The sequence below is a fragment of the Aspergillus undulatus genome (assembly GCF_047715775.1).
Source record: "Aspergillus undulatus strain CBS 261.88 unplaced genomic scaffold BDV17scaffold_2, whole genome shotgun sequence".
NCBI classification, from domain to species: domain Eukaryota; kingdom Fungi; phylum Ascomycota; class Eurotiomycetes; order Eurotiales; family Aspergillaceae; genus Aspergillus; species Aspergillus undulatus.
The window spans coordinates 84,271-101,234 of NW_027396606.1; the positions used below are offsets into that span (position 1 = coordinate 84,271).

General features: G+C 51.0%; 4 protein-coding genes across 4 annotated transcripts; 1 reads left to right on the top strand and 3 right to left on the bottom strand.

The window, feature by feature from the left end:
- Positions 1-86: 86 nt before the first annotated feature.
- Positions 87-2,210, top strand: BDV17DRAFT_278811 (sugar porter family MFS transporter; the record flags this gene model as incomplete). Its single annotated transcript, XM_073759601.1, has 7 exons — positions 87-395; positions 456-657; positions 711-765; positions 849-1,273; positions 1,414-1,683; positions 1,731-1,853; positions 1,912-2,210. 7 exons carry the CDS (start codon positions 87-89, stop codon positions 2,208-2,210), a joined length of 1,683 nt encoding a protein of 560 aa, XP_073620437.1.
- Positions 2,211-3,185: 975 nt separating this feature from the next.
- Positions 3,186-4,309, bottom strand: BDV17DRAFT_62573 (uncharacterized protein). Its single transcript, XM_073764860.1, has 2 exons — positions 3,676-4,309; positions 3,186-3,501 (listed from the first exon to the last, which is right to left on the bottom strand). Exons 1-2 carry the CDS (start codon positions 4,100-4,102, stop codon positions 3,287-3,289), a joined length of 642 nt encoding a protein of 213 aa, XP_073620438.1. The 5' UTR covers positions 4,103-4,309; the 3' UTR covers positions 3,186-3,286.
- Positions 4,310-5,269: 960 nt separating this feature from the next.
- BDV17DRAFT_286435 (putative YT521-B-like splicing factor) lies at positions 5,270-7,282 on the bottom strand (the record flags this gene model as incomplete). The annotated part of the gene is made up of 3 exons (XM_073760904.1): positions 5,270-5,788; positions 5,872-6,419; positions 6,487-7,282. 3 exons carry the CDS (start codon positions 7,280-7,282, stop codon positions 5,270-5,272), a joined length of 1,863 nt encoding a protein of 620 aa, XP_073620439.1.
- Positions 7,283-12,435: 5,153 nt separating this feature from the next.
- Positions 12,436-16,483, bottom strand: BDV17DRAFT_62812 (putative ARF GTPase activator (Csx2)). Its single transcript, XM_073764863.1, has 5 exons — positions 16,248-16,483; positions 16,058-16,188; positions 14,307-15,987; positions 14,162-14,252; positions 12,436-14,113 (listed from the first exon to the last, which is right to left on the bottom strand). Exons 1-5 carry the CDS (start codon positions 16,309-16,311, stop codon positions 12,751-12,753), a joined length of 3,330 nt encoding a protein of 1,109 aa, XP_073620440.1. The 5' UTR covers positions 16,312-16,483; the 3' UTR covers positions 12,436-12,750.
- Positions 16,484-16,964: the final 481 nt, after the last annotated feature.

Sequence of the window (16,964 nt, forward strand, 5' to 3'; positions counted from 1 at the left end):
ACTAAACTTTCCAGATATATCTGCTGTGAAGATTCAGCACTTCCAAATAAGGTCTTCAGCAGTTGATTTTATATCCGCCTCAAAGCATGGAGAAATTCTCGGCGATGCTCCCTCACAACCGGTTTGATGCCGCGCAGACTCGGTCTAGTTACTCGTCCGGATTGACAGATCAAGAAAAACAGGCTGGAATTCAGGATGGTCCTGTGCCTTTCGTGACCTGGCGGTCCTTGCTTCTCGGCGCCTTCGTGTCCATAGGAGGCGTCATATTCGGCTACGACACCGGCCAAATCTCCGGCTTTCTAGAAATGGATGATTTCAAGCAAAGATTCGCCCAACAGCAGCCTGATGGAACGTACAGTTTTAGTAATGTGAGATCTGGGCTTATCGTTTCTCTGGTACGTACATCTTCGGACCTCAGTCTTAGACTTTCATATTGACGCCTCGGTGCTCCATAGCTGTCCGTCGGTACCCTTCTAGGGGCCTTGTCTGCTGGTCCCCTGGCTGACCGAATTGGCCGTAAATGGTCAATTGCGTTCTGGTGCATCATTCTCCATGTTGGACTCATTATCCAGATCTCATCCCCGCATCCAAAATGGTACCAGTTCATGATGGGCCGTTTTGTGACTGGCTTCGGTGTGGGATCATGCTCTCTATTAGGTTCGCGCAACGCTCTGTCTCGAAGGTCCTTGTCAACTAATACAGGTCTATAGTACCACTATACCAAGGGGAGACATCACCGAGACAAATTCGAGGTGCTATGGTTTGGTGAGTTAGCTTCTTCATTCTGAATATCTAGAATATATGACCGCCGCGTTGTTCATCATCGGAGTGCTGACAGTAGTCATTAGCTCATACCAGTTGTTTGTAACCTTAGGTATCTTTGTTGCATACTGCATCAACTATGGAACAGAGAGCCTACAAAACTCAGCATCCTGGCGTATACCCCTTGGGATTACCTTTCTTTGGGGCTTGCTTCTCGGCATCGGTATCATTTTCTTCCCGGAGAGCCCTCGTTACGATTACCGGCATGGGCGTACTGAGCAAGCAAAGAGCACCATGGCCAAGCTATATGGTGTATCTTACAATCACCGGGTAATCATAGAGGAGCTGGCGGAGGTCAAAGAGCAGCTGGAAGCCGAAAGCGCGGCCAAGGGAGGCTTTCTTGGATGGGTCGAGATGTTCCAAGGCCCTCGGATGCTCTATCGTATCATTTTAGGCATTATTCTACAGGCCCTCCAGCAGCTAACGGGAGCAAACTACTTTTTTTACTACGGTAAGTCTGTCATCTCGAAACCTATATTGGAACCCTGCGCGCAACGAGTTATTTAAAGGATCTATAATTTGGTTTCTACTTCACTCACGAAGAAGTCGGAACCTCACCCGGGGAGTGCAAGCTTGCTGATCCAATAATAGGCACTGTAGTCTTCAACGGAGCCGGGATCAGTAACACCTTTGTTACACAAATGATTCTGGGTGGTGTCAACTTTGGTACGACCTTCTTTGGCCTTTACGTCGTTGAGCATTTCGGCCGACGCAAGTCCCTGATCACGGGCGGCATTTGGATGTTTGCGAATTTCATGGTCTTTGCCTCAATCGGTCACTTTGCTCTCGATGTTGAGAACCCCCCTGCTACACCTGGTGCAGGTAAAGCCATGGTCGTATTTGCCTGTCTGTTTATCACTGGTGAGCTGAGCCGTACCCCACACTCGGACCAGATGCTTATTTTTTAGGGTTCGCGACTACGTGGGGCCCCATGATCTGGGCAATCGTAGCAGAACTCTACCCGTCCCGATACCGAGCCAAGGCCATGGCGATGGCAACCGCTTCCAATTGGTTATGGAACTTCCTCATAGGTAGGAAACGGCCCGGCATCTTGCTATTACTGAAGTTGCACTAAATGGCTGGACACAGGATTCTTCACCCCATTCATCACCGGCGACATCGACTTTGCCTACGGGTATGTTTTCGCCGGTTGTCTTTTCGCCGCAGTCCTGGTCGTATACTTCTTCGTTCTCGAGGGCAAAAACAAGACGCTTGAGGAAATGGACATGATGTACGTGATGCGCGTGCCTCCCTGGAAGAGCAGCAAGTGGGTTCCCCCGCCGCCCGAGGGGCGCCTTACAACGGCGAATGTCCTAGATCAGAGAGCGGCTCGCGGACTTGATGACGAGCAGGAGTCGAGCAAGAGGAACCAAGGACCAGCACATTGACACATCGATGATAATGAGACTGGGGTTGGGTCTTCGGCGTGATTTCGTCGTTAAAGTTCTAACGCTATTATGGGATTTTATACATAAGAGTTCTTCGTTACGTTAAACCATACTTTGGATCATATCTTATTTGAAATTATATTACCTTTTAGCTATCTCTGCGAGTATTCTCTATACTTTACAGAGAATTCACATGGCCAACTACTATATATAGCGAAACGTGGAGGAAATAGAGAGACCATGTACTCAATGGCGGTTCAAACCCAGAGTCTAACCATCCTCCACCTGTAACTTTCAGGCACTAACTTTCAAGAAGAGCACAAGATCTCAATCTACCCATGCGTAACACCAGATCGGTTACGTAATTCTTCGTATTCGACCTTTCTGGGTTATTGGGCACGTGATGTTGTGCCAACTGCCGTGCAGCATACATACTACGCGACGGGGAATTAAAACACAACCACCTAGGCAGTAAGGTAGGGTAAATCACATGTCATTCCTATAGTAACGAGAGAAAGCCGGACCAATGATAATTCCTTCCGGATAGTACCCTGTGCAATTTGGTGGGCGGCGAATAATAAATGATAATGATCGAGACACCAACGGAACCTCAAGTAACACCGCAAATAACGCATCAACGCCAACCCAATACAGACAATACAGAACAAATACATGGATGTGAGTAACAACAGATAAAATAGATATTGGTATTGGTCACGTGCGACTTGTATTCCTGGCCAGCAACGCAGTCTGTTTCCCAAGTCGGACGGGAATATCGGTGGACGAGCGTCGAGTATAATCTGGATATTTCCCTTCGAGCCATGACGCGGAATTTGCAATAAAACAAGACTGAAATAAGATAAGGTCGTAGACATTTCATCAATGATGGAAATAATAATAGTTTCCGAATGTGCTTATTGAGCTGAGAGATTGACCCGAACTTTGCAGGCCATCCATAATCGTAATGTTCATAGTATGTCATATATTTGCAGTGCTTTGGCCATGTTGTATGGTCGATGACATCAACCGATGGCTGGCAAGCACGCGTTGGAGAGTTCTTTCATCGAAGATCGCAATCAATCCATAAAATCGCCCCTGAGAATCTTCTCCTGGAAAAAGTCGGGCTTGTTATTTTGCCTAGGTTGCTTGGGCATTTCCTGCGTCGGCTGGTCCATGGACGCGATGGACGCAGCCCGCTGATGCCGGACTTGCTGGCTTTGAGCCGAGTTTGGAGGGATAGGACCGCGTTCGGCCCTTGATCGAAGAGCTTCAGACCAGTTGAAGCCCTCGCCTATTTGTCGCCGAGACCTGTTAGATATTTCGTTCTGGGGGAGACCTTTATATGTACTTGCAGAGTATGTTCCTGAGACGCCACTGTTGATTGAATTGGTTGGAAGACCGGCAGACGATGCTGTCTGGCGTTTTCCAGCTGGAGGTGATACGGGGGGAGAAAGGTGGTATCTACCGTTGCCAATGCTTCCAGCGCGCGCATCTCGCAATGCCTGAGCACCGAATGAGAGACGACGGGCAAATGGTGATCTTGGGAAGCCGCCGGGAGGGGAGTTTTCATCCTCTATAACGGCTTCTTCGTGGTTTCCAGGACTAGATCCCACGGAACTAGAGATGCTGCCCTGGCGGAAGTTTCGATTTCCATATTGTAGAGTTTGGGTGGGAGAGCCGGACAGTCCCAAGGTTGTGATTGATAGTCGGCGTCGTTGATTTGATTGAGCGTTGGCCATTGCATTAGCCATAGAGCCAGCAGGAGGACCAGCTAAGCCCGAATTGCCCGATTTATACTCAGGGAAGGAAAGCCCTGACGCAATTGATGCTCGACGCTGGCGCGATGAAGGTGGAGGGACTGAAATAGGAGGAGTCGAACTGTGATTCGACATGATGGAAGAAAGTTGGCGTCGAAAGGTAGGAGAAGATCTGAGCACGTAACTTGAAGTGCGATTTATGTCACAGAGACAAGTAGGAATAAGGTGTAGAACCCAAGTCGAAATTCCTCAAGACGAAGTGAAAGAAACGAAGTCGACTCAGGTAGGGAAATTGACTTTTGCGTACGGAAAAGCGCAGTAGTGGGAAAGGAAAATGAAGAGATGCCTTCTCAGGTGAAAGCTTTCTAGCTAGCTGCGTTATGGATGGGAGATTAGCAGGTATGATTCGACCAGTTGAGTGGCGCGGAGTGGTACAAAATGTCAATCCACAGGGGGCAATGATGAAGATGAAACGAGAACAGGGATAGAAAAGTGGGGAGTCGGCGATGATCATGGGACAAAGGAAGTGCATTCAAGACAGGACCTGAAGCGGGGAGGCGAAAGATATTTGTGGGCAACGTACAGGGTTGTTAGTGGCGAGAGGTGGTTGGCTAACGGCCGTTCCAGAGGGAACAGGACCTGGTGGTCGCTCCAATTCTGCAGGAAAATCTGAGTGTGGACAAGTTGAGAGAAGAGAAAGAAAGAGAAGGAGGGGGAGTATGAAAGGAAGAGAGAGAGAAGGAAAGGGAGGTCACAGTCGTAGTACTGCAACTGAGAGTAGCAGTAGCTCCTTTACCCCACAAGAACCAGCAGCACCCCGAGCTGACCGTGGGCCCAGAACAGGCTAGTCTGAAGAGGGATTGGCCTTTGCTGGAGTCTGGACTGCATACGTCAAGATCAAGCATCGGCCGCTTCTTGTCCGATCTGAGTCTTAAGACGGTCGCTCGCTAATAAAGTATTGCTGATTGCTCTGTATGTTCTATTGATCTATACCTCATGTACTGTATATATCGCTCGCTATGTGAATAGTATTATCCCATGTCTATTCCTTTTTTTAGGCCGTGTTTGTGTTTGTGGTCATTCGTTTTATCCTGTTCGTTTCTTGTCGTGTTCCTAAGAAATCGTAAGGTGTTGAGGTGGAAAGTGAAGCTGTAGGCGTGCATCATAAGTTTGGGCCCCAATCATGTGGTCTCTAGCTAATAGCCATCACTAAAGAGTCGATGATTGACTGCACATCACATGACAGAAAGCGGCCACTTTCCGGAACCTTAGTTACACATTCTCCGTATGTAGGAGTTTTCGTTATCCCGACGCTTCGGAATGGAATAAAAGCACCAGCTTCTCTCCGACGGAAAATTCAAGCTCGGTGCCATCGCGCGCAATCTTGCATTCGCGATTAGAGTTCCAGGCATTGCGTAGCCCTCGCGTGCGGTGGAAGGGAACCCTTTCGGTGGAGAGCCAACGGATCCGAAACGGCTTTCCGATTAGCTGAAGCTCGGCGGTCGTCTGCTGCTGTGGTTCTTCTGGCGCTTGATAGGCGCTCTTCTGCGGCCGGCCATCTTCATCCTCCGACGTATCCGCTTCCCAGAATATTGTACCCCGCGCAATGTCATTGATGATGCGCCCGTTCGGTGCTGATGTGGACGCGGGAGTCGGTGTGACGTCTGGACTATCGGGTTCGTTGGACGGATCGTGCTCGGGGCGTGGGGGCATTTCGAGGCTTAGGCTTTCGTCTTCCTTTATCGATGTCATCATTCGACTATATCCGTAGTACTCGCCCGATTTGTTTGCGGAGAAGATAAGGTAAACATTATCTGCGTTCTATAAATATCCCGAGTCAGTTCTGACGGTCTTTCCCATCTCCTCGCAACTGCAACCGATCAGGGATACTTTGTAATGCTCACCTCGAAGGCTCGGTTCAAGCTCTCCTCGTTGTGAGTCTGAGTAGCCCAGATACCACTTTTTCGACTGATTTCAAGGTCCTCAATCGCTAGACTTTTCAAGATGAAATAGCGGTTGGGCACTCGCGTAGAGTACGACGCTTCTCGTCCCTCATCTTCTGTACCAGTAGACTTCAGCATCTCCTCCGCCTCCTTTATCGAGGGCTGATCGGTTTGTGATAGACCCGTGAGCTCGCTGTGTGGCCCAGGTGACATCAAGCCCCGACGCACGCGACAAACAAGCCGCGCACCTCTTAGCCTAGTATCATGAAACCTTGATAAGGCCTTAATGCAAGCCTCTTCTGTTTTATAATTGACGAACGCGCAATTGCTTCTTGAGATAAGAAACACACTCTCCAAGTCTTTCGTAGCACCTTGCGAAAAATGGTCTTTGAGTTCGACGATGTTCGTACCCGGTGCGAGATTGCCGACCCATAAAGCATTTCCAGATTGTTTCGGTTTCCTTGGTGGTCTTTTGGGTGTATTCGATTTCGACGGGCGTGAGGTGGGATCTAAAACACAGTGATTAGCCTCGCCGCTGCTGTCAACACAACCATTAAGGGAATCCCGCACGCTTACCTGCTGATGAACCTTGAGCGGCAGATGGTCTCATATGCGTCGAGCCGTCGACGATGGTTATGGGCCTTTTATCGTCTCTCTGTCGGCCCTCGTTTGTCCTCGGAATGCTCGAATGGGGTCGGTTATGGGCTTGCGGGGAAGTAAGCCCCGAGAGATGTCCCTGCGCCGCGTACATATTGGGATGGAAATAGCTTTGCCCGTATACACCCATTGGGTTCTGGATTGTACCAGGGCTAGGGGTAGTAGGCGCGATGGGTGAGAATCCAGCGGTGTCAGGATGGCGAGCCCCCGTATGTTGTTGCTGTTGGACGTAGGGCATGTACACCTGAGGGTATGGATGGCTGTACATCATGTTCGGATTGGCTGTGGGCGCAGGAAAAGTCTGGAACTGTGGCATACCATATACAAGGCCAGGACTGAGGGCGACGGGGACGAACTGCTGCTGCTGCATATTTTGTTGATCCAATTGCATCGGCCCGGCCGGATAGCTGGGTAATGCGGCGGCCATATTCCCCATGCCCAGCACAGAGGGCGGATGTCCATAGCTGCCAGTCGGAGTTATTGGATAATGCTGTACATTTTCGGTCTGTCGGAAGGATGCCGGCTCTGGACGCAACGTTGAGCGCTCTTGTGCTCTCAATAGGCTATCATCAGTAACAAAGTAGCAGGGAGACTTACTCGTTTGCCGATGAGCCCCGCCGGTGTCTCCTGACTTGCCTGGTTCCTTCGGTGCTCTGCTTTTCCCCTTCGCCTCTCGTGCTGCTTTTGGTCGGTTTTGAGGAGTACCGCCGTCCATCGGGTTACAGTGGCCTATCAGTACTCTAGGTCGACAGTACTTCCAATCGACAAAGGGCCTGGGTTCCGACGCTCTAACCGAAGCTCTGTCAACATTAGCGAGATGGCACCACCTTGTCCCACACCATACGTACCGTATCGGGAGTCCTTTTTGCGATGAAATCTGACACTCTATTCTCTATTATATACTCTATCGATAGATGTATAAGCCTCAAGCCATGTCAGTGTCGAATTGCCGCCAGGATATGCTGAGCACACGGGAAAAAAAAAGCTAATCAGACATGTAAATCTTGGCATCAATGGGTCAAATGATGGCGAAGCGTGAATAGAACAGAATATGCACACAGCCTCTGGTACTGAGAACGTCGAGCACCTTCAAGAAAGTGCGAGCAGGGTTGGAAGGCGAAAACGGGGTCTGAAGGTATAGAGCCACATAGTGAAAGACTCGCAAAAAATCATGCGGGAGGAGAAAACCAGGGTGGAGAAAGAAAAAGGCACACGGGGGAAGGATGGATATCAAGAATGGGCTAGTTTGGGGGAAGCTGCTGCTGAGAAAGGGGCATTGCTGCTGCTATGGCTAGAGAAGCCACGAAATGAGCTGGAGGCTCTCCTTCTCACTCTCTCTCATGCTAGGTGCAATGGGGGTGTCTTGGGTCGGTGGACTAGGTGGGAAGGAAAGCTTGACAACGCCGCGGGAGCTCTGCAGCTTCTTGCCCAGCAGGACGGGAAAGAGCCATGCAAGCAGCTTCCCAGAACGGGACAGGGTGCGTCACGGACCAAGCCGACCACAAAGAAACAAGAGGGCGGCCCCGGGGGTGAGAGAACAAGTGTGACCACCACCATGGTGTGTGGAAGGGAAACGGTAAAAAAAAAAATAAAAAAATAAAAAATAAAAAAACAACAACAACAACCAGAAAGGGAGAGAGAACTGACCTGTGTCTACCAGTAAACCAAATGACAGGGAAATAAGCGGGCTAGAGATCCGATGCACTAAATAGTATGAATCAATCAATAAAACCCCCCACCCAGCTTACCAGCAACCAGTGCATGCCATAATGACTTACAGGAAGGTTAGTTTAGTTACAGTGCTCCGTAGAGAGTCGGTCAAGACGCGAGCGTTGGCATCGATGGATCTCGGGGTGTTCGGGTAGGAATGGGATCTGATGTGCGTTGGAGTGTTCCCTTGCGCTGTCTCTCTCCGTAAACGCGCGCCGTCAATAAATGGGGATAAAAAGGGCCTTCTGGCGCCGGCGGCGCCTGTCGTCGGGCCAGCAGAGCCCAGCCAATGCAAGGAACTGATTCGTCCAAGGCCTCCAAGGCCCGGGAAAACAAGCCCTGCACGTCCGGTGTGGATAAGGCTACGTAGAGCCTAGAGGTACTGTCGCGAATGGTGAAACCAATTGAGAAGCTCACAGCTCACGACTGGAGAAAGGCGGCCTTGTCAGAAGATGTACCCCAGTGATAATGCGGCTGTCCGCTGGTGGCGCACAGGCAAAAATGAAGGATTAGAGAACAAGTTAACCATAGAGAGCAGATGGCTCGCGACACTGTTTGCCTCAGCAGTCTGCAACGTTCGATCTTTCCTTTTGTGGCTGTAGCCCGTTCCTGGATGGAGCATACATCCACTCTTGCTAAAGAGATCGGGGCCCCAAGCCGGGTTTTGCCTTCAACGGCCTAACCGCTCCTCACGCGCCACGGCAGTCAATAATATTGGCATGCGAAGGATCGACAGATTCTGCAGATTACTCGCAGACTCGCAAGGCTTTGAGGAACTGCCAACGCCTTCAGAAGAAGACGTCGAGGCGCAGCGTCCCGGCAAGCAGCCTCAACCGAGTGCAGAGACCCCGTCAAGAGATGGCTAGCGCTCGGAATATTCTCCTGAAAGGTCTGGACTCTCGGACAGGTGGTGATGCAGGTGGTGATGATGATACAGGGGTGCAGGAAGCAAGCCGAGCAATCGGTTTTTAATAATTGCCTACCTCTGGCTTTGATGTCACAACCAAGATAGGCTTCCAAATAAAGTCGCGAAGAAAATTGGCCACATACAAATGACTTGATCGAAAGGGTGTGATTGGGTCTGTTGGCTGCATCGAGCTCCGGCTAGGTCCACGGGCCCCCGGGGGTCACCCTCTGTCTGACAGATTATTATTTTTATTATTTCAAGGGAAAATCCCAGGGGTGGGCCAGAATCAGATCTTAGTTATCAGCGCAGTCGAGACGAGCCCAGAGTGGCAATCATCGAATTGAACATCGTGCAGTTCCACGGACCACGGCCCAAGGTACATAATCAGGAACAAAAAGTCGTTCCCTGCAGTGGCGACTAGCATTGATTGACGCCGGGAAGTCGGAGTTTAGATCCTCAGGCTGTCGATCTGATAGCGAGCCGCAGGGTAACAAGCCACAGAAACATCTAGGAAGTACAGAGTACAGAGCAGGTTTATGGATATTCTACCCAATACTCATCCTAGATTACGGCGCCCTCAAAGAGCTGCGTCCGGCGTCAGCATGTCCCGACATAAGCACAAACTTCGTCAGAGGACTAGATAGATAGGTTTGATCATACAGACCAGACCGTTTCATCTCGAAGGGTTACATACAGCTAACCATGTTACCATGGAGCTCAAGTGGGCGTAGTGGATACGGTGAGCACTGTCTTCTTCATCACCTAGTCAGTCTGGAATGATAGTATCTTAGTAAGGCCATCATGGCCCAGTAACTGCTCCCAAGACTCGACCAGTGGGGTAGTAGGATGGCGCGACCTAGCCTCCACCGCAGCCATCGGAAGCAAAAAAGGAACACGAAGACGGAGTCTCGAAGTGATCATAATAATAATATGGGCACGATAATAATAATAATAATAATAATCATAATAATCATAATAATAACGGCGGAAGCAGATGGAGAGCCATCGGTCTGGTAACTTGGTAAGACATGCGGCAGGGGTCGTCTGCATTCCCACTAGGGCTGGGTCGCGGAACGAAACGTTCGAGCTTTGAAGCAAAAAGCCGAGGGGAAAGAATGATAATGATACTCAAATTACGAAGCATCAGCCACCACAGAGTCGGGGGGGTGGTTGGGCATGAAAATTCCTCCTCGCCCCGAAGTTGTGAACTTGGTGAGAACCTTCAAATGCCGGGCAGATGGCACTTCGGCTGCTCGAGTTGTGATTCGTGAATTCGGTATGAGATACCGGCCAATCATCAGTGGGCGCACCATTTCGGCTTCAATCAGATCCTGAAAGGGGAAAGGGGAGCCTGGGCCACTGCTTCCAGACGAAGGAATGCTCCACACTCGAAGCCCACTGCTACTGGTGGATCTCTCTTAAGATGCCGCACTCTTGGAGTACTCTGCACTCTGTCCTCACACCTCACATCCGTTATGTACTTCTACCGCCGGGAGACGACGAATCAACTTTTTCAACAGCAATCTACAGCTGGGAATGAAAACGCTGCAACCTAACAGGTCGCCATAACTAGACCTCAATGCTTCCTTCCAGTGCTGCTCAATACCTACCGCGCAGCCTGCGCCACATATTGCAGATCGCTGCATAATGCATCGATAATATACTTTATGCCTCTACGGAACACGGGGAAGGACATCGAATGTTTCGACTGACTCCTCGTCCTTATCACATCGTTATTGGCGCTTCATTCGGAAGCCTACCTCCACTGATGCTACCTTTAGCCACAATTTTTGTTGATGCGTTGCCGACCCGACGCTGGGGGAAGTATTACGCAGGGGTACTCTGTACACCACTATACGGACCTTTTTGGCCCAAGATTCTAAATGCATCTCAACGCATCTGAGCATGCCAACTTCGATATGTTCTCACCCGCGTCCATCATTCAGGAGTCGGCCTCAACGGCCGTTCAGGCTTCGTGGATTCTTGATCCGCTAGTGTGTCGGAGCGGTCCCATCTGCTGGGGAACTGATACCCGCCACTCCGCTTTCAATTGCATTCACTTCTTACAGTGTATGCGATTCGGACTAAATAATGGCGCGAAGGATTTTCAGAATCTCATCTTTTGAATGAGTTGTCTCTGTACTCCCCGTCCAGCAGACGATTTGCCACATCGCCGGGGTTCAGTGATTATGCCATTCAATTCACGAAGTATGCACTACCCTGTATGGTCAGTACAGACCATTTCTAACGACACAGCCACTGAGGCAAGAGGCCAGTGCATTCCAGTTTTCGAGGGCTCGAACGGACGGGATCATCCAGAACCCCATGGAGGCTTTGCCACGCAACCTCAGACTCAGTTCAATATATAGATACGGAGTAGACTCGGGTCAATATCGGCCTCGCCGCAGATCACTGATTGATCGAGCAATGAGTGGCAGTAGTCATTAACAATAATATGATCAGGCTGCAACGCCACTGCCACGAAGCTGGCCAAGTCGCCCCTGCGTTCCATGACATTTGCCTCTGATATCGAACCAGTCAGTTGATGGCCATCTCAGGTACATACACGTCACTGACGTCACAGCCTGAGGCTCTCAATCGGTCACCGGACCCAGCTCGGGTGTGACGTCAGTACCATTGTATATGTCGGGATGGGCGACTTCTCATTGGTGTTTCATGTTTTGATGAAGTTCATCACTCCAGGGAGGTTCCAGATCATTCCAACGGCAACGGTTTCTCTGTACTCCGTATACAGAGTCGAGAACTACGTACTCACTCAGAGTAAGGTCCTAGGGTTACGGCAAAATCCAGCCACCTCACCCGCTATGCGTACCGCGGAAGGACGCATAATTGCCAATTTGCCAGGCAGGTCTTGTCTACCGGCAGCTCTCCCGAGTCGAGGGATTTTGTGCCGGGGGCTAGCCTACGCTTCATAACACGGTAGTCTACTTCGGATTGAGGTTTCCCGTGAAGGCATATGCCAAACGGCAAACGGTCAAGAGGGTAAGGATTTGAGGTGAGATGTCCGTTTAGTCGGCTAGAAGGCTATTGGTGTTGGGGGCTAGATCCATTGTCTTGGACCTGTCGACGAAGATCTGTCCGGAAGATATACAGAGTACACGCGAGATAGAATCATGAAAGTGGATTGTATGTGCTATGCGCCCATTAAGGAAATCAAGCCGGCCAGCCAATCATCCGGACTAGGCTCAAGGGTTGGCATGTGCACTCCTATCCCAAAGAATAACAACACAGCAAGAATAATATAAAAACCACGGTGTCCTCAGTAACAATAATCATTATGTCCAAACGGACCCCTCATTAAGTGTACCCGGTGTAGAAATAATTCGTTCGTGAAGTGTACCGATCCGCCAAACTGGTATAGACAAGGGAAGAAGAAGAATATTGAGAGTGAGGGAGAAGGTTAGGTGTGGTGGTGGTAGCGGGGCGGATACGTCATGAAGTAAAAATAGATATAGATAAAACAGGGCGGGCGAATAGGGAAAGGAGAGGAGGGAAGAAGATATAGAGTGCGTAGGAAGGTAGTATGTAAAGTCGTTGTTCGCCAATCACCGGTCAATCCCCAAGGAAGCAACCTTGCCAGCGAACCTCGCACCCGCACTTCCTCGTTTATGAAGCTTCTCGCGCTCCCTGTTGTCCACCGTACTAGGCGGCTGCTCGCTGCTCGCTCCAGATCCGCGGATCGCAGGCAGAGACCCCAAGGTATCCGGTGAAGCTGCAGCAGGACCAGGGTGGTTGAAAGCAGGGACCCTCGCTGTCCGCTGGTTGAGATATAATTGAGCGGCTTGGGAGAGAGGGATGGGTGGAGGTTGCGTCGGGATTTCAGCACCATTTTGGACGAGGAGCTCGGCGACGGGGAAGGGGGTTGCCTTGCCGGCGGATGTGCTGGGGCGTGGAGGGATCGTTGATGGTGTTGAGCCCGGGGAGGCCGGGTCTGCTGCGGCTAGGGCGAGGAAGACGGCATGCGTGCTCCGGGATCGATCGGCGACGTTGACGTTGGCGCGGAGGGCGATGCCGTAGAGCACGCCTTTGATGTCATTTCTCTTGATGGAGGCGAGGAGGGTTTCGTCTGCGGTTGGGAATCGTGATAAAGGAGAGGGCAAGGGCTGAACAAATGCCCTTTCCGCATATTTAGCCGTGATGAACCTCAGCCGCTGTTCTCGAGTGGACGAGGCTGCTGGCTTCTGTGACTGGTCCAGAAGGGCCTCCCAGACCATGTTGCTGACTCGGTTTCCAACTTGCAGAAGGATCTCGACGATATCGTTCGAAAAAGAGTGGACATCTAGTGTGAGCGAGCGGACCTTGGAAATATGTGTCCCGAGAGATCGATGGATGCCACTGCACTCTATACACAAGATGATTCCCAGGTTGATTGAGACCCACTCAACCTTGGATGTGGAGTTGCAGTCCGCGCACCAGTTGTTCCCTTGGTCTGCATCGCGGACCGCTTGCAAAAGCTTCGAAGAATCTTCGTATCCTTGTGAGTCATTGCGAACATAGCTTGGCCGCGCCCCCACCGTGGTACGACGGGTCACGTTGCTCGATGCAGATGAGTGTTGAGAGTGATGCGAAACCGAGGAGCTCTTGCCAGTCAGGACTGAGCCAATGTCACGGCCTTTGGATGGTTTATCGGCATCGGACGGCACAGGCGGATACGAGCCTCGTCCTTCGACGGCACTCTGCAGAGCGTTGTTGATTGCTCTGATCCAGTTGCCCATATCATCCTCTGAAGTTGCCTGATAGATACGCTTGAACTGCGGAGTGATGACCTCGAAGCAGAAACGTCTTTCTGCGTTACGGGCCTCTCTCACTGAGGCCATGCGCAGATCGATGGGGTCCATGTGTAGGTCAAGCTTTTGTTTCCAGTTGCTGTATTCCGATAGCTTTCCTTGATCTAGGACAATCCAAAATCTATCAAGGGTCAATATTTTCTAACTTAATACCGAACGGAGACCTTACTTGTGCCAAGCCTGTTTGTTGATGCCCTTGGGGTCAATATGAGATCCAGGTCGAGATAACGCCCAAAGCAGCCCTTCTTTCCTTTGTTGGCCTAGGGCAACATCAGTTTCCATAGAACTCGATGTGTATGATAGCTCTAACTTACCGCTTGGGTCCACGGCGGAGGCCACGGCAGTTGCTCCACTAGAAGGAGCAGTGGGCGCAGCTGCTTGACTTGTCGTGGACGAGGCATTGCTTGTGACGCTCCGTAGCTGCGATCCGGTGCTATCGGCGCGGCCCAGTTCTACCTCTGACTTTGGATTCCCATTACTACCGACCAACGTTGACGCCGCGCTTGAACTGACAGGGGCATCAGGCTCATTATATGTGTTGCTGCTCTTTTCCAGTGCCCGCCGCTTCTCTTCCCGCTCTGTCCTCTGGAATTGAAACTCTTTGTCCGCTTGGTTGACCTCATGGATGAGCGCATCAAGCTGCGGGACCATGTCGTCGACGCTCTTTGCGGCAGCAAGGAAGCTCTTTGCTTGAGTGTCCGCATACTTGGTGAGATGGGAGAGAACCTCCTGTTCCTTACGGCCACCGTGAAGATCTTGCATGAACGAAGAGTAGTCGAATCGCCTCAGTTCAAAGTTCCGACGTTTCGCCTGATATTTGGAGTCACTCTCCACTCGCTTCTTCTCTTTCAGCGAATCCTGCCGCTGCCCGAGATAGCGACCAACGTAGGCATAGTAATCTCGACTTTCTTCTTCGAACTCTTTCTTCTTTGCCTCTGCTTGCTTGATATCATTGGTGTAGAGTTTCAAAAGCGGTTCAATTACCAACCTCTGAAGCTGCAAAGCATTAAGTCGTTCGTAATTCAAGATCTGCCGCGATATCTTCTCGAAATAATGGTCTAATGCTGGCTGAATTGCATTTGCGTTGGACGTAGATGCATCACCAAGAGCTGATAAAAAGGCCTCCACTGCTTCATTACAAGCTGCCTGAGCTTGATGCGCAGCCTCGGCCTTTTTCAGCACCTTCTTGATCTTCGCGCGCATGTTGCCGGTCTTTTGTTCCAATGCCTTCATCGTAGCACGGAACAGAGGGCCATCTTCCACCGCACTCATGTCCTCTCCGGGTCGCGAATGAGGGAGATCCACCTTTACAGGCGCCGGAGCTGGAGGCGCAGCCGCGGAATTTGGAGGCGGGTCGACAGCTTCCGGGGGCGTGACAGGTACAACCTGGACCTGGGTATTTGACGAGGCATCTGCGTCGCTAGAGTGTAACAGAACTGAGTGCGAGGAAGGGACACGGTTGCGGATTGGGATAGGGACATCCAAGTTCGGCGAAGTAATCTGCGGGCTCGGGAGTGAACGAACGGTGTTGTGAACCCAGAACGAAAAATAGGCGAGCGTGTTGAGGCGATTAGCTCTCTGATCGTAGTCCAAGAAGCTACAGCTATTCCTCCAGCCGCCGCCTTTGTCTTCCGTGCCCTTTGGAGGTTTCCATTTCCACGTCCAGTCAAACTGAACCGAGGGGCTCCCTCCGGTCGAAAAATCGCCTACCAACTGGACGTTCGAGTTATTCTGTAAGTTCGGGTTCGCATGAAACTCTCTCGTGACCAGATTATCGAGCTCTTTTGAGTTGGGCGCATGCGCAAATGTGAGCCCGTTCAATACCGTGTCGGCCACCTCGGGCAAACATGTCGAAACGCCGTTGACCGTCGAATTCGGGAAGCTCCCCGTTTGTGTTTGTCGGAGGATAAATGTGAATTTAAAAATGAGCTCTTCATCGTTGGTCAAGCGCAGGAGGAACGAAGGTGTGGGAGCAGATGGAGGGGAGTCCGGGTCCTGTGTTGCATCGGAGCTGTTAGCCAAAGGGAAACCGACCGCATTGTGTTTCTTGAACTTTTCCACTAACCTGTATATACTCGACCGGGTTGTCATCGCCAAGGTCTCTCTTCGCGTTAAAGCGAGTCGCGGGAAATGCATTCGGAACAAGGTTGAGTAGCACGCGGCGAGCATTCGATACGGTCACGGATGCGATCGTCACTAACAAACTAAGTCAACCGCGATCATAATCGCACGAGCGAGGGGAAACGCAAACGCACGTTTATTCTGATCCTTGAAATACAGGCTCCCCGAGTCGTCAAGTTTGCTCCCGACAATCCCCATCGTCAAGAGGGTCAATCAAGATGTTAATTCGCCGCTCGAAAGATCAAGTCCGGAGAGGAGAGACCGGGGCGGTTGGAAGATCACCATCGGCGGACTCGCGCCTCCGTTCTGACAAGGGGACCAGGTTGAGGTGCAGTTGGTGTGGGATCTTGAGAACCTGCCACCCAACTCAGATCTGAGCAAGAGTGGCCCGTGATGGTCAAGACTCGAGAGACAGGGCAGGTGCGCCGTGTGTCGCGAATATAACGATCGGCGGGGAAGGACAAACGTAGAGCCGGGGCAGAGAGGAGTTCCAAAGGTTGTCCAGGTGGGGAAGATCCGTTTCAGTGTTCTTCCCCGTCAATCTATTGCCGATTCGACCTTGATATTAATCGTGAGTCAATAAAGGGCCCGCGCGGTTGGAGTTTGTGCAAAGTAGGCAACGAAGCGGTTGGGAGGCTGAGCAGCAGCAGATGAGGCTCAGGATTCAGGAGGGACAGCAGAGGAAAAGATGCGGTTGGGGGAGAGGAGCGAGCGAGAAGCTGAGATCAACCTGAGGGGGGCTTAGACGTGGGTTGAGCTCGACAAGTTGGCTCACTGAGAACTAGAGCAGTCTTGACGCTTGAGGATCTCTTATTCATGATTCATTTAATCACCGCGTGCCCCTCGAGATA

Excerpts from the sequence above, each read along its gene's own strand:
- BDV17DRAFT_62573 (XM_073764860.1), bottom strand. The coding sequence starts at position 4,102 with ATGTCGAATCACAGTTCGACTCCTCCTATTTCAGTCCCTCCACCTTCA. Across the intron at positions 3,502-3,675 it reads CGCTGGAAGCATTGGCAACG|GCGAGGGCTTCAACTGGTCT; the intron begins GTAGATACCACC and ends GGCGACAAATAG.
- BDV17DRAFT_62812 (XM_073764863.1), bottom strand. The coding sequence starts at position 16,311 with ATGGGGATTGTCGGGAGCAAACTTGACGACTCGGGGAGCCTGTATTTC. Across the intron at positions 16,189-16,247 it reads TTTCAAGGATCAGAATAAAC|TGACGATCGCATCCGTGACC; the intron begins GTGCGTTTGCGT and ends TTAGTTTGTTAG. Across the intron at positions 14,114-14,161 it reads AACAAACAGGCTTGGCACAA|ATTTTGGATTGTCCTAGATC; the intron begins GTAAGGTCTCCG and ends GACCCTTGATAG.